Source organism: Coffea arabica, chromosome 6c (genome assembly GCF_036785885.1).
Source record: "Coffea arabica cultivar ET-39 chromosome 6c, Coffea Arabica ET-39 HiFi, whole genome shotgun sequence".
Taxonomy (NCBI): domain Eukaryota; kingdom Viridiplantae; phylum Streptophyta; class Magnoliopsida; order Gentianales; family Rubiaceae; genus Coffea; species Coffea arabica.
The window spans coordinates 2,402,328-2,428,841 of NC_092320.1; the positions used below are offsets into that span (position 1 = coordinate 2,402,328).

At 36.9% G+C, this 26,514-nt stretch overlaps 3 protein-coding genes across 4 annotated transcripts; 1 reads left to right on the forward strand and 2 right to left on the reverse strand.

Annotated features, from left to right (window-relative positions):
• Window positions 1-1,199: 1,199 nt before the first annotated feature.
• LOC113691460 (serine/threonine-protein kinase BSK5) lies at window positions 1,200-5,435 on the reverse strand. The gene is made up of 10 exons (XM_027209601.2): window positions 5,201-5,435; window positions 4,832-5,055; window positions 4,496-4,631; window positions 3,916-4,049; window positions 3,696-3,801; window positions 3,494-3,579; window positions 3,116-3,304; window positions 2,712-2,876; window positions 2,067-2,180; window positions 1,200-1,678 (listed from the first exon to the last, which is right to left on the reverse strand). The coding sequence occupies exons 1-10, from the start codon at window positions 5,283-5,285 to the stop codon at window positions 1,436-1,438; spliced, it is 1,482 nt and encodes a 493-aa protein (XP_027065402.2). The 5' UTR covers window positions 5,286-5,435; the 3' UTR covers window positions 1,200-1,435.
• A 4,812-nt stretch (window positions 5,436-10,247) lies between these two features.
• On the reverse strand, window positions 10,248-14,704 carry LOC113691461 (phosphatidylinositol:ceramide inositolphosphotransferase 1-like). Of its 2 annotated transcripts, XM_027209603.2 has the most exons (12): window positions 14,050-14,704; window positions 13,880-13,969; window positions 13,033-13,119; window positions 12,871-12,939; window positions 12,538-12,618; window positions 12,204-12,275; window positions 12,003-12,063; window positions 11,793-11,895; window positions 11,103-11,198; window positions 10,959-11,005; window positions 10,692-10,810; window positions 10,248-10,599 (listed from the first exon to the last, which is right to left on the reverse strand). In XM_027209603.2, the coding sequence occupies exons 1-12, from the start codon at window positions 14,080-14,082 to the stop codon at window positions 10,519-10,521; spliced, it is 939 nt and encodes a 312-aa protein (XP_027065404.1). In that variant the 5' UTR covers window positions 14,083-14,704; the 3' UTR covers window positions 10,248-10,518. The 2 variants fall into 2 exon arrangements, with proteins under 2 accessions (XP_027065404.1, XP_027065405.1); XM_027209604.2 differs by lacking the exons at window positions 13,880-13,969; window positions 14,050-14,704 and adding an exon at window positions 13,810-13,871 and having other exon boundaries at window positions 10,306-10,599.
• A 9,418-nt stretch (window positions 14,705-24,122) lies between these two features.
• On the forward strand, window positions 24,123-26,504 carry LOC113694060 (uncharacterized). Its single transcript, XM_027212915.2, has 3 exons — window positions 24,123-24,341; window positions 24,738-24,924; window positions 25,730-26,504. Exons 1-3 carry the CDS (start codon window positions 24,273-24,275, stop codon window positions 26,302-26,304), a joined length of 831 nt encoding a protein of 276 aa, XP_027068716.1. The 5' UTR covers window positions 24,123-24,272; the 3' UTR covers window positions 26,305-26,504.
• Window positions 26,505-26,514: the final 10 nt, after the last annotated feature.

Sequence of the window (26,514 nt, forward strand, 5' to 3'; positions counted from 1 at the left end):
CTATGCGAGCCACGTCTACGGAAGTCTTTGAAGCTCGATCGATAGGCTGAGCGCCGATCACTGTTATGGAATTTTTGGATCTTGTACGGATAGGTTAATCTTTTCGTAACAGTGGTATTAGAGTCAGGCAACGAACCCAACATCCCAGGTTCGAATCTCGCAGAGGCTCTGCCTCCTTGAAGGGGGAGTCCCAAAATTACCAGGCCGTCGAGGACGTCGGCCTCTAAGGAGGGGCGTTTGTTATGAAATTTCTGGATCTTGTACGGATAGGTTAACCTTTTCGTAACAATCACAATTCAATCTATGGAAAACCTCTTTCTGCAGGCGCCAGTAGTAAAAGTAGGGTTGCAAGTCAATCCAGCAGTTTGATTCGAACTCGCGAGGAACTCCGTCAGCTGGTTAACTCGAGCTCGATTAAAGTCGAATTCGAGTTATTCGGTTGAGTCTTCGAGTTAAATTTGAGTAAGGATATTACGTAGTCGAAAGATCGTCGAGATCTATCAAGTACTCGCTATAATATTTAATTAATATTTTAAAAATAATTAAATTATTCCTTCGGTAGTAAATTCTTTGACAAGCTCGAGTATTAGCTCGATCTCCAGCAACAAACTAGGCTCGAGCCTAGAATATATTATTTCAAGTCGAGTTCGAACACAGTATAACTAACTTACTCAAGTTTCAACTCAAGCAATATATTTAATTATCAAGTTCGAACTCAATTATGAGAGTACTCGAACTTGATTTGACTTGATTTTATCCCTAGGTAAAACACATAATAGTCCCAAATAAACCACCAAACAATTTGTCGAATATGTAATGTGCAGGTTTTCTAATTCTATTTAATCTTCCTATATTTTTTTTAGTACTCCTAATATGGCTAGCCTTCAATTTTTCGTATACTGAGGGTAGCAATGTATGAATATTTTTTCTCAAAAAAAAAAAAGGATTTCTGTCAAATCTTAGTGGATACACTTATGAATTAAGTGTCTTATTCTGTTATCAGGAATGTGCAATAGGTGATGATACAATAAAAATTTAGTGAAAAGTTTTGGTACTCTTCTTTTTTTTTTTTTTTACTCTTTTACCACTACATAACCGTTCAAATATGCCGTAAATGTAATGCAACAAAACGAATGGTAGCCTTCCACATCAATTTTAACATTTCACGGGAGGCGCAAACTCTCAAGGAGTCTTGGTGATACGTGTCAAAAGTAATAATCAATGCATTTACAAAATTGCAGGAGTAATTCTCAGGAATAAACAAACAATACTTAAAAACCACCAACAGATTTTTTTTCTCTCCATATTTTTTTTTATTTTTAAAATTTTTTTTTCCTCCCCTGATACCCGCTTGAGATGCAAAAGGAACTGGGCAATAATACATACAAGAAATTTTAAGAATTTTTGACAACCAATATAGCAAACGTTTACACATCTAATTCTTGTTCCTTTTTGCTTCAAACTTTGTGGCTTCTTTAAGTGATTCTTGAGCATCATTGTCCATCCCTAGGGTGAACAGGACGGCTGCTTGAAGGTAGAAGGCAGTGGGCCATTCGGGCGATACTACATGAGCTTGCATAGCATCCCCCAGAGCTTCTTGTGCCATTTCACTCATCAGATAGGCTAAGCAGCGTCTGGCATATACAGTGGGTGACACCATGGTTCCACCATCAACGAACTGCATCATGACCAAGTCTTACTCAAGGCTTTCTTTCCCAGTAATAGGAAAAGCACACATTTTGGAGAACCTTTTAGCTATTTAACACGTTAGGTTTCCCTCAAAATCACCAAAATCCAGGTTCAACTCCCTAAAGGGCAGCACATGAAATCAATTTTCATATTGCCTTTTAAGCATTCCTCATGTCTGCCATTAATTCCGGTACTAAACCAAATTTAGCCATATCAACAAGTTTTATCTCATGGAAATGGTTAATTTTACTAGCGTGTACTCTTGGCAAATTAATACTCCTAAACAAGTTCAAACTTCTGAGCCTGCCACTGCTAGAAGATTGTGTAATCCTCGAGCCAGTGCCTAAGATAGAGAGACGGCAAAAAAGTGATCATACCTGTGTATAACAATCAATGGCAGTGGTGAAATCCTTTGCTCGAAAAGCTGCATCTCCTTGCTTCTTAGAATTCAAAGTTTCCTGCATTTGATTTGTCCACATCTGGAAAGAAAGCTGCAAGGACCAAGTGCTCAAACAATATCAAACCGTTGTTGCTGATTTAAGATATGCAAGCACAACACAGAACAGCAGTGTAACTTCAAATGCAGAAAGATCAAACTACACTGTTTGAGAGCTTCAAGATATTGTTGTATTTTACGAACTTTACAATGTAAAAATGATTTTCTGCAATCCTTGAAGGGGAGGGGTGCCAATGTGTCCTTAGGCAATTAAGTTGTTCTGTTTCTTAATTTTGAAAGAAAACGTGGAAAAAAGCTTGTAATGCACATGCCCACAGCGCATTCAATTTCCTTAAAACATATCTTATCCACAAATGAACAGAGTTATAATGGTTGTGTTTTAATTGTTAAGAGTAATAACAAAGTAAACAGGAAAAAAGAATGACTAGAATTTATAGTAGAAGCTAATTTATCAGGGACCAGAAAAACCTTGGAATAAGCATACCACTTATACAGTCCCAATTAGCTATGAAACGAGAATTATGCCACCGAAAAATATATGAAACTTTGAACGAATATAACTCACCTCATTTGCAATTCCTTCATCATCCTTATATCCAGCCTTTTCCAACATTTCATGTATGGCAGTGAGATCCATTCTCAAGCAAGCTTCACCCATAGGTGTCAACAGCAATGGTTCCACTGGGCTTGCAGAACCATGAGATATGCCCATCAGAACATAAGAAGGAACCTGGTGAACAAAGGTCAGAAACACTTTCTCGTAAAACCCCATAAGAAAATAATCTTCCACTCTGCCAAGTGAAAAGACACTAGCCTCCACCTAAACAATGAATGTCTCAGGGCAATATCAAAGTTAAATTGGACATAGCTTTTTTTTCCATTTAATGAAACATGATGAAATGGAATTAGCAGATTTCTGAGAATTTGCATATACTCTAGGCAGAGGTAATGTGTATCATCTGTGGATACCTCTGAATCTTTTTGAAGGGACAAAAGAGCAGTAACAAGTGACTTTGCATTAGGCCTCTCACGAGCTTCATATTGTAAACATCGGGTGGCTAACCTCACCAGTTCAGTTCCATCATCATTAGAAAAATGACCCTCTAAACAAGAATCCATCAGCATCAGGAAATTCTTCCCCCGAATGAGATCAAGTGCCTGTGAGATGGCAATCACATAGTACCTCAAATATCAGATTTCCATCCAAATTAACAGATAATTCTTGAATTCTGCAGCATTCTCCACCAATCACAAGGAATAGTTGCATGCAACTGACACACAATGTTTCTCAATAATATAGGGTGCACACGAAACCTTAAAATTCAACCCTTTACACAGTTAGCTTACATGGCTGGGTGGAATATGTTTGCCACTCAAAAGATCAAGCAACATGGTTCCAAAGCTGTAAACTACACTTTCTGGTGTCACTCTTCCTGCAAATATTAGGACATGTTATCCATCTCATGCACAAATTGGGTGCACAGTGCACGGTAAATTTTTGAAGAAGATCATTATACTACAAGAAGAATTAGTTTAGAATGCATTCAACCTGTCCTTAAGTATTCCGGAGGAGTGAAAGCCAAATTTGTGCTGTAACTTTTGCCATCTCTACTATTCTTCATCAAGCCAAAGCAAGAAAGCCTAGGATTACCATCCTGCAGGGTCATATTGAGCCGTCATGTTGCACAGAAGAAAGCGTATTTAGAATGGCAGCCATAGTGCATCCAAAACATGAAAGACGAGGGATATTGAGGTCAGATATACTTCACCTGATCAAATAGGACTCTGTAAGCATTAAGATCATGGTACAATGCCCTTCCCTTGCTACTACAGTACTCCAAAGCTTGTGCCAAGTACAATGCCACCCTCAGCCTCATTGCCCATTTCATGGGCTGGTTTTCCCCTAGTCCATACAGCCCATAACTAAGATCAGAATTGCAATGATAGCCATAAAGGAAGGGTTTTTGGTGATGCGATCAATCTCAATGATTTCAATTACACATTTGAATTTTTCAAATTAGAACGAATATAAAAGTTTACATGATGTGTGACTCTAGTTTTTAAGTTAACGTGCTTCTGCCCTAATAAAGTGTACTAGAGAGGGTGGCTAGGATTAGAGGCAACTCCAGTAATTAGAATTCAGCATGTAAAATCTGCAAACCGTACATAATCTTGATGAATACCGGCTTTAACCTTCTGTGCTAGAGTCAAACCAAAGACTTTTCAAGACATGGATTGAGCAATAACGGTTTGCATTCTTGAAAATAATTGATAAACATGTAAGCATTTCGTCCACACCACCTAAGCATTTAGAAACTACATAAACAAGAGCGGAAAAAAAAAACTCACAGTGAAATAAATGCTTGGCGAGCGTTTCATTGGGCATAAACTCCGCCACCAGCAATCTCTCCTCCGACTCGCAGCAGCACCCTATAAGATTCGCTAATCTCTCGCTCCTCAAATTCCCCACTGTCCTGGCCTCATCCTACGACAACCAATCGATCAAGAAAGCCAAAAAAGGAAGAAGAAAAAGTTGCAATTGAGTCCAAATTAAATCAGAAAAGTGGGAAGGCTATTCGACTCACAGTTAGAAAAAAATAAATGCTTTATATGCAAAAAAGTGCAAAAAAAGAAGCCGCAAAAGCGGAAATGGTTGATGAGGAGGAAACGGTAGTGAAAAGTAACCATGAACTGGCGAGAATCGGGCCAGGCGGACTTGTTGAAGCGTTTGACGGCAATCCAGCGACCGGTGTGGTGGAGCCTGCCTCTGTAAACCACGTTGGGAGCTTTCTCTCCGTGCTCCGACACAATGTTTTCGGGGGAGAAGCCATTGGTTGCTGCTTTTAACTCCTCAAAGGTGTATTCAGTGAAGCTGGGCAATGCATTTTTGTCATTCTTCTCCCCATTCTCTGCAACAATATTGCCACAGCAACACCGACATTGGTATTATCGTTAAAATCAACTAAAATGCTTATGATACAAGAACAGGTTGAATTTTTTTTTTTTTTTTTTTAAAAAAACCCTTAAAAAAAGAAGAAGAAAAGGTACACCAACCGAGATCGGAGGAGGATTGGAGGACGGAAGGCTTGAGGTGGGAATGCCACCAGCAGAAGGATATTTTGGAGCAACGAGCGCCCATTGATTTCCTACTACTACTTGTATCAGTACGAAGTAGCAAGGTTTTTTTTTTTCCCCTCTTTTTTCTTTTGCAATCCTGCAATATCCTGGCTTGGGTCTCTCACGAGTAGTAAACAGAATTAATATGTTAACAAAGGCATTTGCTGATTTTAAGACTTTGAAAATTGGAGCAAGCTGAGGAAGAAGATGAAATGAAATGAAATGAATGATGATGGCTCTGCTCGTTCCAGCAAATTGAAGTGGATGATAGTAATGGATCCAATGTCCTCCCTCGTTACAAAGCACAAACCCAACCCGCGACTTTGTAAAGAGGGATGACTTTTGGATTTCTTTTCTCTCTATCTTTCTTTGTGATTGCTTTTCTTTGGTTTCCCCTTTTTTTTTTTTGGCCCTTTAGTAGTCAGAGTGCTATTGCCCTTTTATTAGTAGTAGTCGGTGTGTATTATGATGAAGATGATGATGACAATGCTGCTGGTGGTTCTGAAAATTCAACTTCCCAATCATCCCTCTTTTCTTTTGTGCTTCCTACGGTCCCTTTTCTTGTTCCCTTCAACTTTCTGTGTTAGTACTAATCCAACCTCCCTTCCTTTTTTTTGCCCTTTTTCTTTTTCATGCAAATTTGTAGGAGAAAAGAAATGGAATGAAAAGTCGAAGCTCATAATTTTATTTTATTTTTTTTAACCTTTTCCTCCTCCTCCTCCTCCTCCTCCTCCTGATGTAAAGGGGAACACGGGAAGAACTACTCGACAAAATAGCTAGCAAAGGGTCGAGATCCAGAAAAACAAATTGCTGTGGCAAGAAAGATAGGCAGATATCTCTCTATCTGTCTATGTACACACTTCATTATTTATTACCTTTTCTGCAAAATATTCATATACACTACTGTGTACCCCATCCACTAGTCAGAAACTTGGAGGATAAGAGAAGTTGAAGTTGAGGGAAGAAATATCTGATCTGATATGATCTCATCTGTTATCTGTAGACTGTAGGTAAGAGTCAAAGACGGGAATTTGAAGATATGCTGTCGCGCGTCAGTGTCCTGGGTCGTTACTGATCCTCCATTTTGTTTGTAAGCTCGGTAGACCCTCCTAAGTCCTAAGTCCATGCCCATCCTCCTTTACTTTACATTTGCATAATTGTTAAGAAGAGACAATAATATTTTAATTTGCGATTGTCCAGTCGTTATCCACATATTCTTTTGACTGAGTTTCGAAAGGAGATTATAAAAAATAATAATTTTACGATGTAATATGAGATAAAAGTTAATTGAGAAGATAAAATGGTAATTGAAAATTCATATTTATGATGTGATTAAATAATTGGGCAAACGACTTATTTCATCTCTCACATCTCGCAAAAATATTCTTTTCGTCCCTCATTTTTAAAATGAGACAAATTCATCTCTAACATTTAAAAATTAAAGCTATTACATCCCTGAACCTAATTTTCAATTTGAATCAAAACCATCCAATAACCCGGTAATAAATTTTGGAAATAGAATTGATAGATCATTCAATCAATTTCATCATATTCACGTGACATTTATTAAATCCAAAAAATAAAAATTATAAAATAAAAGGTCATTCTGTCTTGGAATAGTAGAGTTTTTTTTTTTTTTTGATAAATCTTTTCATGCACTTTTAGTATATCCGCTTGCGAATCTAGATGTGTATCATAAATATAAAATTTGGTGTTTAAATTTAAATTAAAATGATATGGCGGTACATAAAACCGTCAGTCTATACAATGATAATGTAGGAAAGATTAATCTTTCTTTTTTATGTTATAATTTTTTATTTTTTCTTTTTAGGTTCATTAAATTTCACATGAATATCAGGTTGAGTTAACCAAATGATCTACTAATTACACCCCCAAAATTTGTAATCAGGTTGGCCGGTAGTTTGATTCAAATTGAAATTTGGGTTCAGGGATGTAATAATTTCAGTTTTTAAATATCAATGACGAAATTGCTTCATTTTAAAAGTGAGGGACGAAAAGAATATTTTTGTGAAATATGAACCGACCATTTTTCCTAAATAATTTCTTGCAAATAATAAGCTATGCAAGTACGCTAATATTTGTTTATCCAGTCCATTTTGAAGACTGGATTTTTCAATCCAGTAGACCTTTATTGAAAAAATAGGCCTCTCGTCATATACTTCATGTTAAGATAAAGTAAAACTCTGCTCAATTGTTAAACGTTTTGAATTGAAAGAGTCTTGTGTTGAAAGTTGATTCAGTGACGGGGAAAGTTGTGCAGATTTTGCCCCCAAAAAAAATCTGTTTTTGAACGTTGATTGCTCAATCCATGACTACTTCAAACTTGAAAGCCTAGGAAGATAAAACCAGGTGAATGACAAAAACGCTGTAATCAGGAGGAGACGAACATATCCCACTGATTCCCTAGGATCTGTTTCTTGATATCCTTGGAATTTGTCGTTGTACAATTACTGCTTCTAGGTCCCTTTGGTTCTGCCCTTTATATGACAATCAGATAACTTTCCCAGAGTTGATGATGCAATTACACTCCACAGCCTTACCAACATATTATCCTCTTCTGCAAAATTATCCTCTAGGGCAGCAAAATGCGTTGCTATTATGAGCTGCTGATGGAGGCACCTGCCAAGTAAATCACATACTCCTACAAGAGTATGATGAATGGGAACAGGAAGAGCTGCTAATAGTTGAAGCCTGTTGTTTAGGACCTTCTTGGACATACCTCCTCAAAATTAAAACATTTGTAGTATTTTGCTAGACGTCTATCTACAATTCAACTCCAAATCACGCGATAGTAAAGGAAACTGAACCTGAGATTGAACGATTTAAGCATGAAGAAGCTCACTATCATATCACGCATTCGTCCCCAAATCATGTTAAGAGCCCAAAAGATTAGCGTGACAACATATAGTATTTCGTTTTCGTGAGCTTAAAATTCTGCAGCTGACGATGAACCTCTGCTGTAATTACAGAGAGATGAGGGATGATGAAGAAGGATGTGAAGTGAAGACTGATGACATTATGATCATCGTCAGTGCCCAAATGTTGAATCGGGAGACCAAGTAGGCCCAAAGGCCTTGGGAGGCCAGATTCCAGGACAGCAAAGAAAGTAAAGTAGCCAGCGGGGAGGGCAATGGTTTCTACCACGCCAATAGGTGTCAGGACGGACCCACAGCCTTTTTTTTTTTTTTTTTTTTGAAGGAAACGGGCCCCAACCTTGACAAAGATAAAGGGAAAGTTAAGCATGCAAAAGGTGAGGGCCTGGCCGTTAATACAGACACGCGTCCATAATGAGAATCCTTCTGTACATTCCCACCCCTTCTTCGATTCTCGCATATCCTACGGTAGTACTAACTTAACCACTCACCCCGAGAGTAGTTACCATCAAGAGAGTTTTAAAATTCTATTTAAATATAGGTTAAGAAAAAATTTTTGCTAATATTCTAAAAATTCAGGCTTTTATGGAAATATCGTCAATAGGTGCGTAGACACTCATTTGAATCAGTAATAGTTCAGTCCCCTCCGATTTTTCCTTGATCTCTTCAAATTTTTCCACCGCTTAATACAGAGTAAATATAGATTTATTGTGTTAAAAAAAAAATACCATAATCCTCACTGACAAAAATAAATTTGGAGGTGGAACCCGTATACCATATGTTAAATATTATGTACTTATAGTCACATGCATTTTCTTAAACTATTCTGGTAGTATCATTGATCAATTTTTTTTCTTAAATCGTCATTTAACATTATCGTGATTATGTGAAAAAAAAATTATAGACCCTTAAACACAAGCAAGCATCATCGGCAATTTGACGTGCCATTTTCTCTCCCTCCCCCTTTCTCTGTCTGTCTGTCTGTCTGTCTGCTTTTCCTTTGTTGACTGACTTTTTTGGTAGCAGCAGTAGTACATTAGTTTAGTACCAGCAGCTTAAATTGCGGCAACATATTATTGTTCATGTCCTGGAGATGAGACGCTGCAAGTGGGGCGGCAATTGTAATTATCCAAAGGCCATAATAAACGTATGCAGAGGGATGATGATGCATGCATGGGACCGACCTCGAAGATACACGCGACATAGGAATCCGGGGCAGCAGTACATGGCCAAACGATCTGTGCCTGTGCCTGTGCCTGTGCCTGTGCCTGTGCCTGTGCTGCTCTCAATGCTCTTCCTACTATTCCTACTATTCAATCATATGTGTGTACCGACCAGACAGACATGAACCGAATTCACTGGGACTCCTTTTAAAAGAGTTACGACACCGCAATATTGAGCTGAAATTCGTCCCAGTCTCATCAGTCACTAACCAGCCCAAAATGTCTGTGGACTGTCCCAACAAAAGCCCAAATTCTCTGCGTTTGGAACTTGCCAATTCACGTCGCTCTCTTTGCATGGAGTCACGTTAATTATTACTGGAAATCCACTCCGCTGCTCTAAATCACAAAAGAACCTTGCACAACTCATGAGAGGAGAGCAGCAGCAGCAGCAGATACTTGCCATTAACTTTTTTAGCTCATGATTATAATACTGTAACTAAAAATCCAGAACGACGACAAAATTCCAGCCCCAGTGATTGGCAGATAGAGAGAGGGGCTTGGGCCTACATATTTATATCAATCGCGGCACATGGCTGATGAGCTTGCGGTTCGTACAGAAAAACATGGGTATTGGACATTTACAGCGGATTCTTCTGATTCCAACGCAAGAATATGCCTTCAAATGGTTACATGCATGTGACATGAGCTGCAATTCCCTGTACAAAATGCGCCCTCACATTCACATACCTTTCCCAAGCTGAATATGTACGCAAAGCCGCTTGGTACTACTACCAAGTTTTTTTTGGCAGTCTTACCAACTTCAATTTGAAAAAAAAAAAAAGAGAGAGAGCATGCCAGCATCGATTTAATTGCATCAACATCCCCCATGCATATATCTTCAGACAACGAAGTCAGACAACTAATAAATAGGCTCAAACAAGTATGTACTTCAGCACAGCCCCCAGGGCAGGGCGACCAAAGAAGCTACTATTGAAATGGAATTATTGAATTAAAAATTTTTTTCGATAATGCAACTACCGAATTAAATTGAAAAATTACATTTTAAGGATAGGAGAACTATAGTACATTGAAAAATCCCGACTCATATTCCAATCACCAGAATACAAATCAGATTTACCAGAGGCATCTAAAGTTAAGAAGCTATCACTGGCGTCCTTGCATCTGCAGCAGCTTCATACTATACACCATTCATCACTGCTTCAACATGCACTGTAGTTCCATCCTCCATTATCTTTCCATTGACTTGGATTCTTGGTCTCTGAAAAGAAGCCAGTAATTCACATTTAAAAAAAAAAACCCTTTCTCACAGGCTAAAAGTGACTAAACTACTCAAAGCAAAATCGCACATACCCAGTCAGCTGGATCTCCAGAGTTCCCATTAAGAAGTTTATGATTCTCTTCTTTAGACTTGCTGCTATCCTTGCTCAGTGGCAGCAACAATGCTGCAGCTCCACTACGATCAGGCAATTCTACAGCAAGACAGAACCAGTCAATGCTAAAATTGAATTAATATCTGTAACCAAAAAAATAAAATAAAACAAAAGGGAGATGGGGAAATTTAAGGGACCAAAAACAAAAAAGAAAACAACGGGGGAAGGTGGCGGAATGCAAGCTAACCTGGCAACTTTTTGTCAAGAAAGAAAACCATTAAATTAACAGTATACCTGAAACAAATACCCAAGTAAACCATCATGTCACCCCATTTCTAAGTAACCAGAAATTATAAAATTGGAAATATGGCTTAAAAACAGATTACTTTACCATGCAACAACAACATCAACTGTATAATGTTTGCGGGATGCAACAATCAACATGCTCTGGATAACCACCGTCAGCCAAGCAAGTTGTTTCACAAACCTGCAGATTCACGTCACAATGAATATTGACATGCTTCACAGACAAGTTGGTAAAAGGACAATTAATGCATAAAAGGAACAAATCCAAGACCACTGCCACTTTCTTAACAGTGAAAATTAGCTTCCACCATGAAGATAAGAAGTTGCTATTAGGACTGACTAATGTAAAAATCCTGAAAATCAACAATGAATTATGAAGAAGACAGAACCACCAAAAGAATAGAAAACCATGTTGGTGCTTAAAAGATGCCTGCGTAAAACTTGGACAAGAATTAGCAAAGTACTCACGTCTCCTAGAAAAAAGCTGCGATCATGTTCAGAATTGCTTCAATTTAAAATCTCTACCGTAAACCCTAAAATCATACACAGCTTACCATACAATATAACGATAAATTTGACACATAAACAAATTTGTAGCATATTTTATTTCACAGAACATTGCCATCAAAACTTCAAGAGTCCTGATCAACCAATCAACCATAGACTCCGCAGTCTCATATAGAACAAAAATTTTAGAATATTTTTTTCTTTCAATTTGAACTGCATAGAAAAGTTTTAGAGAATACTAGAAGGTCATAGGAAACTTCAAATTTACCTCCGTGAGCCATATTTGTGATACGTCCGCACAAATACGAGAGAGAAGATCATATGAGATGAAAATATCAAGTCACCACAACCATAAAGAACCCCACGAGGAACTGTGGACACAAAAATTGTGAATTAAGTAGAAAGATTGGGAAAATTTAATCCAGAAAGCCAGAAGAAGAAGAAGAAGAAAAAGAGAGTTAAGTATGCTGTCACCTACAGTTAATTAATAGAACCTCTAAAGCATTATTAGGAGGAGGAAGCCTGGCGAGTTTCGAACCCTGCATGAAGCAATAACAATTCTTTTATTTTTATTACTTTAGGAAGGCAAAGATCCTTAGTAGACCAAACAATCAATTATCTCACATCAACATACCAGGGAACATAGCATACTCTTAAAAACAGAAGAGCAGTTTCTTACCTCACGACAATGATAGTTTGGACCAGGAAGTTGAGTAGAATAAAAAGTAATGATCCGAAGAATTTGACAAGCCTGCATAGAAGAATTCAGTAATGAGGGCAATCATTACCAGAGGCAACGCATAAAAGCAAGAACAGACAAATGATGGACATCATGCGCTTAACGCAATAAAAGTCCTGTTTTTTCTTTTCATCACCACAGGCAAACTAAAATCTTCACAACAAGAATAAGGACATATATGCATCAGCAGGCATGCAAATATATCCACAGTTTTTTTCTGCAAAAACAAAAGAAACGTGAACAAAGAACTCAGTAACAGAAAGGCAGTACTTACAACTAGAAAGGCCAGGACCCTGCACCACACTAAAACTGTGTAGATCTTTTTGCTCTTGAAAATGAAAGGGTGGAAAGTCCACTACAAAAAAAAAAAAAACAAAGTTAAAAAAGAGATACTAAACCTATGTAAAAGTTGCTATATCAGTAATTAACTTTTTTAAACAGGGACAAGAAAAACTATATCATACGACCTACATTGAAACTCAAACACCCACAGGCGAGACTTAGTACACAAACATGCACGCATATATATCCTGTAAGGTATATACATACATCCATCCATACATATAATAGAGAGAGAGAGAGAGAGAGACGGGCAACCATTACTCACCAGGACAAAAGATATAAATATGAATGTAAACACAGTTTCACTGATGTAAGCTTTGTCTTGCCCAAGCTCCTATAAGATACATAGGTTTCAACTATCTAATCAGCTCAACAATGTGCATGTAATCAGCTCAGATGAGAAAGAATCAAACAACCAACTACTGACCGGAAGAAGGTAAAAGCCAACATCTTGAAGAGTTGGCCCAGGTCGATGCAGATAATGTACTCCTCGAGCAGCCAAGCCATGGATGTACTGAAGAAAGGAGATATGGATGAGCTTCACATCATAGAATCAAAGGCAATATAACAAAGGAAAGAGAGACAAAAAGTACAGAAGAAAAGACAAGATTCATAAATAGACCTAATTCGCTTCCTTTTAATAACAAACATTTGACCAGAGTAACTATCCAGCTCAAAACAGACTTGCTAATTGCAGGAACCATAGGATGGCAAGCACAAACAATGTTATTGGGTCCTGCTTCTGTTCCAGACTCAATGAGGTTCCCTAAACCCACACTGTTCTTTTGTGCAAGCATCAAATAGAGATTCCATCTAGAAGACTTACCAAAATGAAGTATGATTAACATCTAAAAGTACTAAGAAGCATGGGTCTCTCTATATAGGCAAATGGAAACACATAAATATTGACCCATCAGAACTCATATTCCCTAATGCACGGAGGTATGGGATGGCTTCATCGTAAGTGGCAGGACTCAAGCTAACACATTGCAAGGATTTGATATAAATGTATGTCGCCGCTATTAGACATTTAAGACACTACTGTTGACAAAGTCATCAGTCGACCATATCCATTGGCCTAAAGAGAAACAGCACGCAACTGTTCACATGGCCTCTTTAAAGCATTGATCATGTATGCAATCAAACCATCCGCCAGCCCCGAAAATAAAAGGAGAAAAAAAAAGAAAGTAAAAGACCAAATCACCTTAAAAGAAAAGCAAAACATGACAAAAAGGAGGGGCAGAGGACCGACTGAGCGAAAGATTTCACCCGACCTGAAAAATTAAGCCGGCAAGAACATACTTCCAGTTCTCCGCAAGAAGGTTGATTTCCGTTGAAATCTCTGCACATAATCTCTTCCATAACTGCTCATAAAAAAAACCAAAATCAATAAACAAAGAAGAAATTGAGAGAGAGGGGGGAGGGAGGGGAAGAAAATGCGTACCTTTGCAGCCTCGCGACGAATGTAAAGCGACATATTGTTGATGATGAATTTGTTGATGTTGTAATATTGTATGCGTCCGCCAAAACCAGTGCCATATTACATCAAAAACGAACTATTGTTGCTCTGGTCAACATCCTCCTTCCTGTTCATCATCATCGTCCTACCCCAATTTCCCTCTTCAACTTTTACAGACCAACTTGTATTTTTGTTTTCTTAGTATTCCACACAACCTCAATTATATCGAGAATGATCCCAGGCTTAACAAAAAACGAGAGAAAAATCTTGAATCAAGATTTCGAAGAAATCAAGAATATCCAGAAAGATTCCTCCAACCGCCTCTAAGATCTCCGCTGTTAAGAAAGAAAACCTAATCCAAGATTCACCCCTCGAAACAATGGAATCTCAAATGGCAGTTAAGAGAAAGAAGAGCAAACCCTGCTGATGAGAACCCGAGAAGGAAGACGAATATTGATTTTTTTTTTTTTCCTTTTTTTGGGGGAGGTTGGTCTTCTTCCTTTCTTTTCTCAGTAGGCTACTCCTTCCTTTCTCTTTCTGTTTCACACTCTCTCTCTCTCTCTAAAACGGAATTGGATTTGACAATAATTTGTTTTGGTGATACGATCGATTTTGGAGTTTGTCCCCGTCTCCCTTCTAGGCTCAAGGGTTGTTTGCAAATTCAATTCTCTCTTTTTTGTCTGCTAAAACGCGAGTTGAACACGGGGCGGGACAGTTGAGAGACGGACTTTGGTGCTCCCCCATTTTGCCCTCTACTTTTATAGGCCCGTCCGTGGGTGTGGGTTGGTTAATTGGTTTTGCAACTAATTGGGCATTTTTATTCATTTCTTTTTTCTTTTTCTTTTTTTTTGCGTTTGTAAATGGATTTCAACTTTTGATACTGTTGGGTCGGTTCATCTTTTCAGATTTTCATCTTTTCAAATGTATATTATATTATGAATTAAATTTTCATACCAAAACAAATGGTGGTATTTTAACCTTTTTTTCCTCATCAAATAATAATAATGATTACTTTAGTAGTTACAATAATAATATGTTTAGAATCAGTCATTTTGTCAAGTTGTGTGTGTTTAGATGAGTTATGGTTAAAAATAGTTATAGGTAATTATTTTAGCAATTTGTATTTAAATAGTAAAATGTGGGTGTTTAGATGGGTTATGGTCTCAAATAGGTATAGACAATTATTTTAGCAAATTTGTATTTAGATAGTAAAGTAATAATGGATCGTATGCAAAAGGAAATTCCGTGGATTGTTGGGCTCGAGTGAATTCTAGATTTTCTTTTAAAAAAAAAAAAAATGGATTCTAGTTATGTTGGACTTCTCAAAGCAGCGTAACAAGGAGGTGAAAAGAAAAGAAAAGAAAAATCGCCGTCTACGCGACTTTTCTTTTCTCTCTCGGCAGGCGGTCGTCGGCCCCTTCTCCCTTGCGAAAAGAGGAGGAAAATTCACCCCTCCTGAAAATGACTCAACACTTCTTTAATTCTCTCGCTTCCCCCCTTGCTTCCTAATTTAATACTCCTCAAATTTGGGTGGAGACGAGAAGCATGCTCAATCGGCGCACTCTTTTTGGTGGGTCACAATTCAGTTTTGATAGAAAATACTTATTATTATATCCTAAATCATCTTTCAAATTTCGTAGTGTTTAAAATTAGAAGTGTAAGAGGATATAATCCACCAAAAAGAATCTGTTTGAATTGGGATTTTTTTTTTTAAAAAAAATTTGGTAGTAAAATATGCTGTATCGGCATGATGTACTATATGAGATTTAAAAAAAAGTATGATGTATCTGAAATTAAAAAGATATGACTGAAAAATGTGTTAACGTGATGATATTCTCAAATTTTTTCCATAAAAAAATAGCAATATGAGCAGGAGTAAGTGGAAAAAAAATAAATACTACTCTTATTATTTTCTAATCATGGTTTTTAATTAGTATATTGCATTGAGACTTCACTAAAGTTGGAAACAACTTCGCAAATGCCAATCCAACATGCATGACGGCATTTCTCTATTGGAAAATCTTTTTCTTTTAACATAATCTGCTAGTTACGAAGCTTCAATTGTGAACGTGTGTTACGTACTTAACTTGTTTGTCATTTCAAAAATATCTAAATTCTTGTTCAAATATATTCAAAATAAGAAGGAACTGTTCTATTAAGCGTTCTTCCTTCTTCGTTCTCTATGTCGAGATAAGTCCCAAATTTAATACTCCATCCGTCCCGTTTTCTTAGTCTTGGTCTTTTTTTCACACAGATTAAGAAAGTGTAATTAATTTGGTTGGAAACATAAATTTAGATTAATAATTTCCTAAAATACCCTTATGCTAATCAATGTAGTCAATGTATTCAATGTATTGGAAAATCTCAATGTATTCAATGTAGTGGGTTAGTATTTAATAACAATGTATTAATAACAAGATATTTAATAAGGGTATTTTAGACAATTTGAAAGATTACTACATTTCTTAATGGGAAAGTGGACTACAATTTGGGACGGACGAAAAAGGAAAATAAGACTAACAAAGTGGGACGGAGGGAATAGGAAAATTGGTAAAGATGTTTGGAATAGGGCGGCAATTGAAATGGGCATCCCGGCTCGACGGCCGAGAAATTATTCCGCTTCTCGCCAGCGCTAATTCGACTCCAAAAGCCAAGCTGACAGTCCTCTTTTCTTTTTAAATTTTGAAAGCTGAAACCTCGAATGACGAATCTATTCCATTTCCCCCCCCCCCCCCCCACCAACAGATCAAGCACGAGACGACAGAGCAATCACCCTTCACTCCCATTTTGATCAACCATTTGGGTCCACGTGGCCATCGTTAAGTTCGAAGGAGTGTTACCACCGAGGTTGGTTCATGTTGTAATCTACTACTTCTACCATATGATCCACATGCGATACAACCTATCAACTTTCGGTATGTCTGTCCAGAGATTATTCATGCAGTGATTAACTGGGGGATAGTTCACAGTGGCGGAGCTAGGAATTGCAATTAGGGGAGCGAGTCTCTGTTATTTGGACAAAGTCCAAATAACTTTCAAACATTATTATTTGGGCTCTTAGGAGGGGACAAAGTGAAAATTTTTATCAATATTTTGGGGGGGCAAAACAATATAAGAAAAAAAATTTTTACTTAGAAATTATTTTATAACAATTGGAGGGGGGGCAAAGTGAAATATTTTTATCAATATTTGGGGGGGCAAAACAATATAATAAAAATTTTTTTACTTAGAAATTTTTTTTTTTAACAATTGGAGGGGGGGCGGTTGCCCCCCCTGGCCCCCCCTTCCCTCCGCCCCTGGTAGTTCATCTTGTTTTTTTTTTTAATTGGTTTTTTCTTTTGGAGGGAGATACAAAGGCACTACCACCAGCCCAGCCACCGAGTTGACGACTTAAAATATTTTTTTTTTGTTAATTCTCGCTTTGCCAAGGATCGATAATGTTGTTTATTCCTTTTATTCCATTGAAAGTGTCATACTTTTCATTTTTTTGATGTTTTAAAATAATTGTCAAGTTTGAAAAATCAAAACACGTTTTAGTCTCTCTTTTTAATATAATTTTTCTTTCTTATCATATGTACATTACAATTTAAATTTAAATTTTGAATTTGTGAAGATAAAATTAGAAAGAAAAGTACAAACATCACAATAAAATCACAATTTTTAAAAAATTAAATTTCTCAAACATGACTAAATAAATGGGACCACGACGAGGATAGTATTGAATAAGACCTTTCAGCAATATGCATGCAGCCTCTGTAGCAAAAATATGGTAGTGCGTCCGCGCAGACTACAAAACTTTTGGTAATGCGTGTATAGTTTAGAGCCTTTTGGTAACGAAGGACAGCAAGTGAACAAATAAAAACTTTATAATCCTGATCCTCCTGCTTTACTTTTTACTGCTGTCTCCTCACTGCAAATCCTTGACGCTGTGACTCGTAAGTGGGACTTTCAATTAAGAATCAGCAACCATTTTTATATCCGTGAACTGGATGGACCACGCAAAACGGAACTCTTTTTTCCCTCTCCTTCCCAACCCACAAAAAAAAAAAAACAAAGACATTTGTGCCTAATAATAATAATAATGAAAGGATTGCACATGCTGCTGGACAACCAGCATGGGATTAGAAGTGACTAATTGGAAAAAGCTATCCAGAGCATAAAGTTCTTTTGTTGGTAGATGACTTGTTGCATAGCGTGCGAAAAAAGAGAGAGATATCCAGAAAGTGAGAAAACCGTTTCTATGAAATTTTTGAATTGACTAAAACGCGCTGAGAAAATTTTGAATTGCGAAAAGGGGAGTCAAAGCGAGGGTTCCAATGGAATGGAATGAGAGGCGTCTTAAAAGTCAACAGGAAGCAAGTTGACCAGTCAAACACACCCAACGCAACACGTCAATTATTTGCAAAGCAATCCGCCTTCTTTGGCTTTGCTTAAACAATCCAAGAGCTTCTGAGAAAGTGAAAATGGAAGAATGGGCAACTTGCGTCCTCCAACGACCCAAAGCCAAAAGGGCCTTTGGAAGCAATTTATCTCTACGTATATAGGCTGTCCACTACATCACTCCTTGTGGTTATAACTATATACATGTTTTGAAACTGTTTATCTCAAGAGCCAGACATTCGGCCATGACTTTTTTGTTTTTATCTTTTTTTTCCCGTTAGAAGGATTTATTAATTATTCTCGCTTTTTTAAATTCCATCCTAACATTATCAGAAAAAGAATTAATGAAAGAACGAAGGGACTTGCTGATCAAAAAACATAACAATTAATAGTTTTTATGATGCCCTTTTGAAATTCTAATTTCACATGTGCAAACTTTTCAACGCACACCTGGCGAAAAGGAAAAAACGTAACAATAGTTTTTATTTGGATTGAGCATTATTTTTTCAATTTTATTTGCTTACATCATCATTACAATTTTCAATACATATTTTTATCTTCTTAATTACTTTTTTATTTCGCATACATCACATCACAAAAAGTACTACCGTAAAAATATTCCAAATAACTTACCATCCAAACAAACCTTGATCGGTTATTTGACATGGGGATTAATTTGGCATTAAATCTATATCTTTCCAGAATCCAGGTGATGTCCACCCCACAAGTCCAGTGCAGATTCTTTTGTTCTTCTCGGTTAAGATTACAACTTAGAAAGAACTCGTCTCACTGCCCAAAAGGTTGATCGTGATGGATGGTAGCTGTTGCTGACATTTTGGATGAGCATATTTGGATAGAGTGAAGCGGGACATACAGCTGCAACCTTTTTTTTTTTTTTTTTTATTTGCGCAGTTGTATACACTCGCTGTACAGTTTTTTCTACCCAAAAACCCAAAAAAAAAAACTTAAAATAAAATACTTGTACAGTTGTACCATGTATCGTATGGTTGGGTTGTAAACGGTCAATGGTCGTTATTGCCAGCGAGGCGACCGGGGGTAGGTTTTTATACGGGCCACTTGCCATAACTTGAGCGAACAAATGGAACAATCACAAAAAAAAAGGTGCTTAGGCTTAATTTGTTTTTTTTATCTATTGTCACAGTTTACGTCTACTTCTACCGGATCCTGTACTAACAAGGCCATTGGACTACATGAATGTAAGAGGCATCCATCTACGTGAATCTAAAAAAAATTATATTAAATGACAATTTTTTAATAAAAAAAAAGATTTGAACCGTTAATCTTCCGTCCCACACGAATATACATGGTAATCAATTACTTTAGAGGTATTTAGCTAAGCCTAATAATCCCCTTGGCACAAAACCGTACCACCTAAACTGGGGGATTCATGAGATTTTGGTGGGCATGCACCAATAAAAAGGACCCACAGTCCTCAAAGGGCTGAAGAGGTGGCAGGCAGGCGGCGTTCTCAAATCTGACCATTGACCAGTAAAGAAGGGTAATGCATTACCTCTGAATTTCAAGAAGACTTCGATTAAATTATAATATTATATGCCACCGCCAATCCCCCAATGGAAACTGTTCAATTTACGTTTATAAAATTATATTAATCGTATACCTATTTCTCTTTCCTTCTTTTTTTTTTTTTTTTTGTTTTTGGAGTACTCACACAATTATTGTATTTTCTTGGTACCGGTTGTTTTTGATCGAATGGAATTCCCGAAATCGGAAGTTAGCGATGAAATTTTTGTATTTGTTTTATGAGTTTTTTTTTTTTCTCTACAACTAAGGTAAGTGAATTTGAATTTAAACAATTTTGATATTCAAATCAACATTCTTTGTTTTTCACTTTTCTTTTTTTGGTTCAAGGTGAGATGGCTTTCTAAGTTAACCGAAAGGAAATACACGTACGGATTATGAAGCTGACGGACCCACCCATCCCACGCCATGCCATGCTATTGCTATCTTGGCGAGTGGGCCACCCTTCCATTGCTTGCTCCCGTGCCTTGTTTTGTTTCGCACGTGATTAGCTGACGAAGAAAGCAGACAACGGACAAATGGTAAATGGTCCAGCACCAAGAAAATTTTATTTTATTTTTTTCGAACTCCAAGCCTTGTGCCTTGTAATTGAAAGGGGGAGGAGAAATACTAATGGACTGCGAGGTTACTTAAACATCTCCTCAATTGAATTCATCTGTGGTAGGCGTGTTTTGCATCTGAAGCCAATTCTTGACTTAGATATCCGCTGCGATCTTGAAAGTTGCAGCGGACAATTTAGCACTAGTTATCGTCATCAAGAGTAATAAATCTCACTACTAAATTGCAATGTCGTTACGAAGTGCGGGAGTAGGTGGGATGTCAAACATCAAATTTGAGCACATTTCAACCCGGTTGAAGATTAATGTGAGAGGCGTCGCACTTGACGTTAATCCGGTCACAAGTTTCATGGGTTATACCAAACAATCTCCAAGCACATATATCAAAGCGTGCGGACGTGGAGGCTATTTATATTGCATTTTGTGGAAGAGCTTTTGAGGAAATATTTCACTGTAGTATTTTTTGAAATGTGATATACATGGATTAAAGAAGCGATAGAAAAATATGGTAAGAGGATATTTTCGAGATTTTGCTCAAAAATAGTAATGCAAACAAACTAAGCATTTTCAAGATGGATCGAGCCTAAGAGTTGTGAGTTGAGATATACGGAAATGTGTTGGCATAAAAAAATAAATAAATAAACACTATATTCAATTAAGATTACTATTTCCTACACTATCAGTGTATATAAGATTAAACGCACAACAAATACTCAATAATTTTCTTATAAAACTCACTAATGCCAATATCAAGTCGTAAATTTTCACTTATGACTGTTCAAAATATCTTATAAGGTTCTTAACTATTTCATGGAGCCAGTCCTCTTCAACTTAACATGTTCCATACTACACAATTTATAGTGCCATACTACCAACTACGACAGCAAATGAGTATAATAGAGTCATGCGTTAGCCTAAGAGCATACAAAAGAGTATATATAATCGAGTCTACTTGTGAACTAACGAGTTGAACATCTTTGATCTCGAGTTTAAGTTCAAATTCAATTTGGTCAGTTTAAGTTCGACTTGAGCTCGATGTTTACTGAATTTGAGTCGAACATTGGATCAAACTGCTTACGAGTGTTTTAATTTGTTTGCAACCCTAATACCAACTCAAAGTATAAAGGAAAATGAAACTTGCTAAATTAATTACTACTAGGACTAGACTCCCCTTTTTTTTTCACTGTAAGGACTAGTCTAAACAACACTTGACTCTTGAACGCACTAGGACGTGTAAAGTCTTAAACAGAAGCTAAATCTACTTTCTCCATGTAGTAATTCAATTGCTAATAATTTTCACTGAAACTATGGCGTTGCACTGATAACATAAAATTAGCAGTATTTCTAGTGTACTTAGTGGTGGTACATATTCGAAGAATTTAATAGCCCCATTTGGTAAAATGCATCTTGTCTTGTAAGTCTCAAAAAACATATTCTTGAAGCATCTGAGAAAAAACACATAAGGTTTCATAGTTTTCAACATATTGTACAACTAAGCGAAAAGAATTTATAGGTATTGCCGTATTGGTGATAGTGATTAGAACCCCCGATGGTGCAAACTACAAATGATATTTGAAAGCCACATTATTCGGGGAAAGAATTTCTGGGCCAAACGAGGCAGGCGTGACACAGACCTCGCTACTCAATAATAGACCGTGTGGCTTAGCCCAACGGAAAGGATGATGAAATCCGCGTTTGACTTATTTGAATACTCATGCAGCTGACCAGCACTCGATCTTACCCAGGAAGCTTTTTTCATACGGCTATCCCTTATGCCCTCAGCCCCGACAACAACAAATTAGGGAAAATGACTTATTTAATCCCCGGACTAAGCACTTTTTCAGTTTTTCTTCCCTATTCTCTTTTTTTTTTTCACACCGATTTGGTCGTAAGCTTTTCCTTGTACCAATTTAGTCCCTGGATAGTTGCACCGCCCTATGAACTTTCTCTTTCATCCTTGACCAATCGGTCAAGTGTTTATTTTGTCAATATATAAGTATGCTTAGTAGAGATATTAATACGTAGGGTTTGAGTTTGATCCAATTAATTAAGGTCCAAACCCGTCAATTTGATTAACATTCTAATTTGGACCTTAGAGTCTCAAAAAGAAAATCTACATTAGAACCCTCATAGGTTTGGGCCCCAGTATCTATCTCTTAATATGTAATTTTTAAAAAATTCAGAAACAATAATAGTATGTGAAATTCAAAAATATTTTCAAGTAATATGATTAACATTCAAAATGTTGCATGCAAAAAAATAAGATAGAAGTATGAAATATGATCAAATAATTTTATTTGTTTTAATTTTTTTATATTCAAAATTGAAACTTCCATGTATTTAAATCTTCTCTACTTTTGTTAATATATACATATAGATTTGGGTAGAGTTTATATTTGGGTATTAATCATACAAAACCAGAATCTAGTCAAAACTTATGATTCTTTAAGAAGGCTTGAATTTGGATAGGGTCTGAATTTGAAAAATTGGACCTAAATTCAAAAATAATATTATTATAAATCTAGATTGAATTTGGATAATACCGAACCAGTTAAAATGCCTAATTCCTATAATTTCTTTTAGATCCAAGCAAAGGCCGGTATTCCATCTCGCTCATTTATTATAGCTAGCTTTGTTCAAATCCAAATGGAAACTAAAAATAAAAACTAAAATCAATAGGTATAGGTTTAAGAAACAGAGACCGGAGACACTATAACAATGATGAGGACCCTTCAAAACTAGTGGTGGAAGGTTTACTTCACTAATTGTATGTTGCTTTGTTTATTAACAAAGGCACTAGGCAGTACATGCATTTCTTTTTTCCAAAAATAGGATAATAGTATGTTAAATCATTAATTGATGGAAGGATCAATCACAAGTATTCATTAAGGTATGACAATTCATAAGCATGGCTGGCTACGTGGGTAACAATATATAGATTAAGAGGAGCCTTTTGAGAGCTGGAAGGTCTTGGCCACTTTCAAGAATATTTATGAGTGATGCAAAAATTTGGAAGAGTCTTTGCAGAAAAAAAGTTCAAAATTACATCAGATAGATTAAATTATTTAAACATTTATTTATGTGTTTATTGGTTAATTTATGTATGTCAAATGTTCTCCTTGGTCATTTTTCCTTACTTTAATTTTGAGTTTTGCAGTTAATTTGTTAATATGTTTTGAGGTTTATGGAGAGAGACAAGTGTGAAAATAGTTGGGAGGATGAATTGGAAAGGGTTATGACTTGTGATTTCCTCTTTGGCTAATCGATTGATTGGTAAAATACTAAAATAAGGTACCCATTTGGATTGCTATTTTAGTAATTTTTGTAAAAATTGTACGATAATGATTTGATATATGTAAAATAAAAAAATGATTAAAAAAATATTCATGAAAAAGTATAAAATCTGTTTTTGCAAAAAATCACAATCCAAACAAGGCAAGTTTGGGTAGAATCAAGACAAAAGGACTAAATATGTGAAAAGAAAGGAGTTTGAGGACCAAATTGTTGCAAAACAAAGGAGGAGGAGTAAATGCGTTCTAACAAAAATGTTGAAGGACTAAACGAGCCATTTTCACCATCGACAAACTCTACTAAAATTTCTTCATGGGAAGGGGTTTAGCTGCTTATTCATAATTCCCATCAGTCGCCTTATATCTGTCTATCGTAAGTTTAATTGAGCTGATGATTTTCTCAATTCAGCAATAGAAAACCATGGAAACATTAAAACTTTCTGCAGTGTCTTTGAGTCCTCGAATTAATCGACCCAGTTTCCTCATCAAAGTAAGTTGAGCAGTTTCTTTCTTGAATTGCCTATCATTTCCCCCGTCTATCTGGCTCTATCTTGGGCAGGAATTCTGAATAGAATTGGGGATCAATTTAGCTCTTTCCTTTTTAGATATCCGTAGGCAACTATATATGCCGTCTTTTATTGCTATCAGATGGGATATCCCATTTGCGCGTTTGTAGCTCGTTTGTGTTCTCTCTATGTTCCACACCCTGTTGAAACTATTTTCTGCAGTGTTACAAACAAAAACATTTTTTTATTCGATAGGCTTAAGATTGATTTATGTTTTGAATTCTGCATGAAGGGGTGGGGAAGAAACTGAAATCGAGTCAAGAGTGCTAGTTTGCTTCGGATATACAATTGCCTGATCAAAGTGAATTTTCGATTTATAGGAGAGCGTATTTGATGTCCGAAAGCACTGTACTAGTCCTTATTCGTGCATTCATCCACTTGGGGTCCTTCCTCACTTAGCTTCGAATCTCCTCAAGGAATGCAACATTGGTTTGTCTGACAAGTCTCAGATAAGAGCTGAAAAGGTTTCTGGTTTTGTTGGCCTCGGTTTGAAAAAGGGGATGCTTGGTAAGTTCTGTTTATTCTGCTTGCAAACATTTTGAAGTTTCCCGTTTAGATTCAGGGCATCTTGTCTCCATTAATTCCCGTCTCTTAATATTTCATCATTCTAGTTTTGGCTAGCTTTCTTTTTCCCTGTGTTATTCATGCTGGCATAAGTGTGAGCATATTGTTGAGTGCCATCAGTAAGGTTGGCCATATGCCAACTTTACCTAAATTTTTAGACGAAAAATAGATTTTGAGGATGTTAACAATCTTAATATGAACTGATAAATGTCATGAAACTGGCCCTTGCCAACTTTACTTTTAATTGCTAAACGAAATAATGACACCCAATTTCTGCCATTTCTTTCCTAGAGGCTGAAACGAAATGAGAGAAACTTTTCTCAAGTGTTAACTTGTTTTCCTTATTTCATAACTTGAGTTCTCTTATCCTTTTAGCTTCCATTCATTGCCAAACTAGGCCTTAAGAACTTGAGATTGCAAACTGTGGATGCTGGATTTCCCTTCAAGTTCTTGAAAGAACTGAAGTTGCCCATCATCCCCTCCTACAAGTGCTCAGGAACAGATTGCAGGATGCAGCTGAAAGATTATCAGCTGACAAATAATTATTCTACTACAGTAATGTGATTATGCAATGATGATGATTTATATAATTTTATAATTAACTAGTGTGCAGGTCTTTTGATTAGAAATGAGTATATACATCTTAGCACTTGAATGCAGATTTAGGAATTCAGCATTGCTGTAGCATGCTTCTTGATTACTTGGCCTTTCTTTTAAGATGGTCTAAGACTTTGTTTGTTCAGAGCAGTTCCTGTTAGGCATGTTTCTCGTCCATGCCTGTTGAAAATATGTCGAGTCAAAAGTGAGGACTCAGAAGGAATTTTAACGGGAGAAAGCATCATAGTAGATGAGCAGACGCTGGAGCGGGAATTACAGATTGCAATAGAAGAGGAGAACTATACCAAAGCAGCAGAAATAAGAGATAGCCTTCGGTCTCTCCAGAGTGACAGCAAGGCTTCTGTGTTAGCAGCTAATACTCGCTTTTACAACACATTCAGAAACGGGGATCTAGCAGCTTTGCAAGCACTATGGTCAAAGGGTGATAATGCATGTGTTGTGCACCCTGGTGTGAGTGGCATATCTGGCTATGATCTTGTGATGGGAAGCTGGGAGTTTGTGTGGGCTGACTATGAATTCCCACTGGAAATCGAGATCAAGGATGTTCAAGTTCACGTTAGAGGGGATGTAGGATATGTTACATGCATTGAAATGGTTAAGACAAAGGGTAGCAGCTGGGGTAAACAGTTTGCCACTAATGTCTTTGAGAAAATTGAGGGTCAGTGGAAAATATGCATTCACCATGCATCATATGTTGACTTGTGAAATGGATTTTGAGGACGTTAAGGAAATGTAGTGGGCATTAGGCAACGGCTTTTAGTAACTGTAATTCTGTCCAAGGTGTATCCTCAACTTTGAATTTTGATGTACCTGCATGCTATCAAATTTTGCCAAAAAGTTTGTAACAAATGCGTCTGCCGATATGCAGAGGCACATTCAAGCATGGTGGCTTAAGTTTTGGTTGAGGTTGGTGTG

What these genes read in the sequence shown, in the direction of transcription:
- LOC113691460 (XM_027209601.2), bottom strand. Translation starts at nt 5,285, where the DNA reads ATGGGCGCTCGTTGCTCCAAAATATCCTTCTGCTGGTGGCATTCCCAC. An exon ending in CCCTTCAAAAAGATTCAGAG is followed by an intron (nt 2,877 to 3,115) that starts GTATCCACAGAT and finishes TTTGTTCACCAG; the next exon opens with GTTCCTTCTTATGTTCTGAT. An exon ending in CCATTGATTGTTATACACAG is followed by an intron (nt 1,679 to 2,066) that starts GTATGATCACTT and finishes GTCATGATGCAG; the next exon opens with TTCGTTGATGGTGGAACCAT.
- LOC113691461 (XM_027209603.2), bottom strand. Translation starts at nt 14,082, where the DNA reads ATGTCGCTTTACATTCGTCGCGAGGCTGCAAAG. An exon ending in TCTTGACAAAAAGTTGCCAG is followed by an intron (nt 10,811 to 10,958) that starts GTTAGCTTGCAT and finishes GTCTTGCTGTAG; the next exon opens with AATTGCCTGATCGTAGTGGA. An exon ending in CTGGAGATCCAGCTGACTGG is followed by an intron (nt 10,600 to 10,691) that starts GTATGTGCGATT and finishes GCTTCTTTTCAG; the next exon opens with AGACCAAGAATCCAAGTCAA.
- LOC113694060 (XM_027212915.2), top strand. Translation starts at nt 24,273, where the DNA reads ATGGAAACATTAAAACTTTCTGCAGTGTCTTTGAGTCCTCGAATTAAT. An exon ending in GACCCAGTTTCCTCATCAAA is followed by an intron (nt 24,342 to 24,737) that starts GTAAGTTGAGCA and finishes TTCGATTTATAG; the next exon opens with GAGAGCGTATTTGATGTCCG. An exon ending in TTTGAAAAAGGGGATGCTTG is followed by an intron (nt 24,925 to 25,729) that starts GTAAGTTCTGTT and finishes TGTTCAGAGCAG; the next exon opens with TTCCTGTTAGGCATGTTTCT.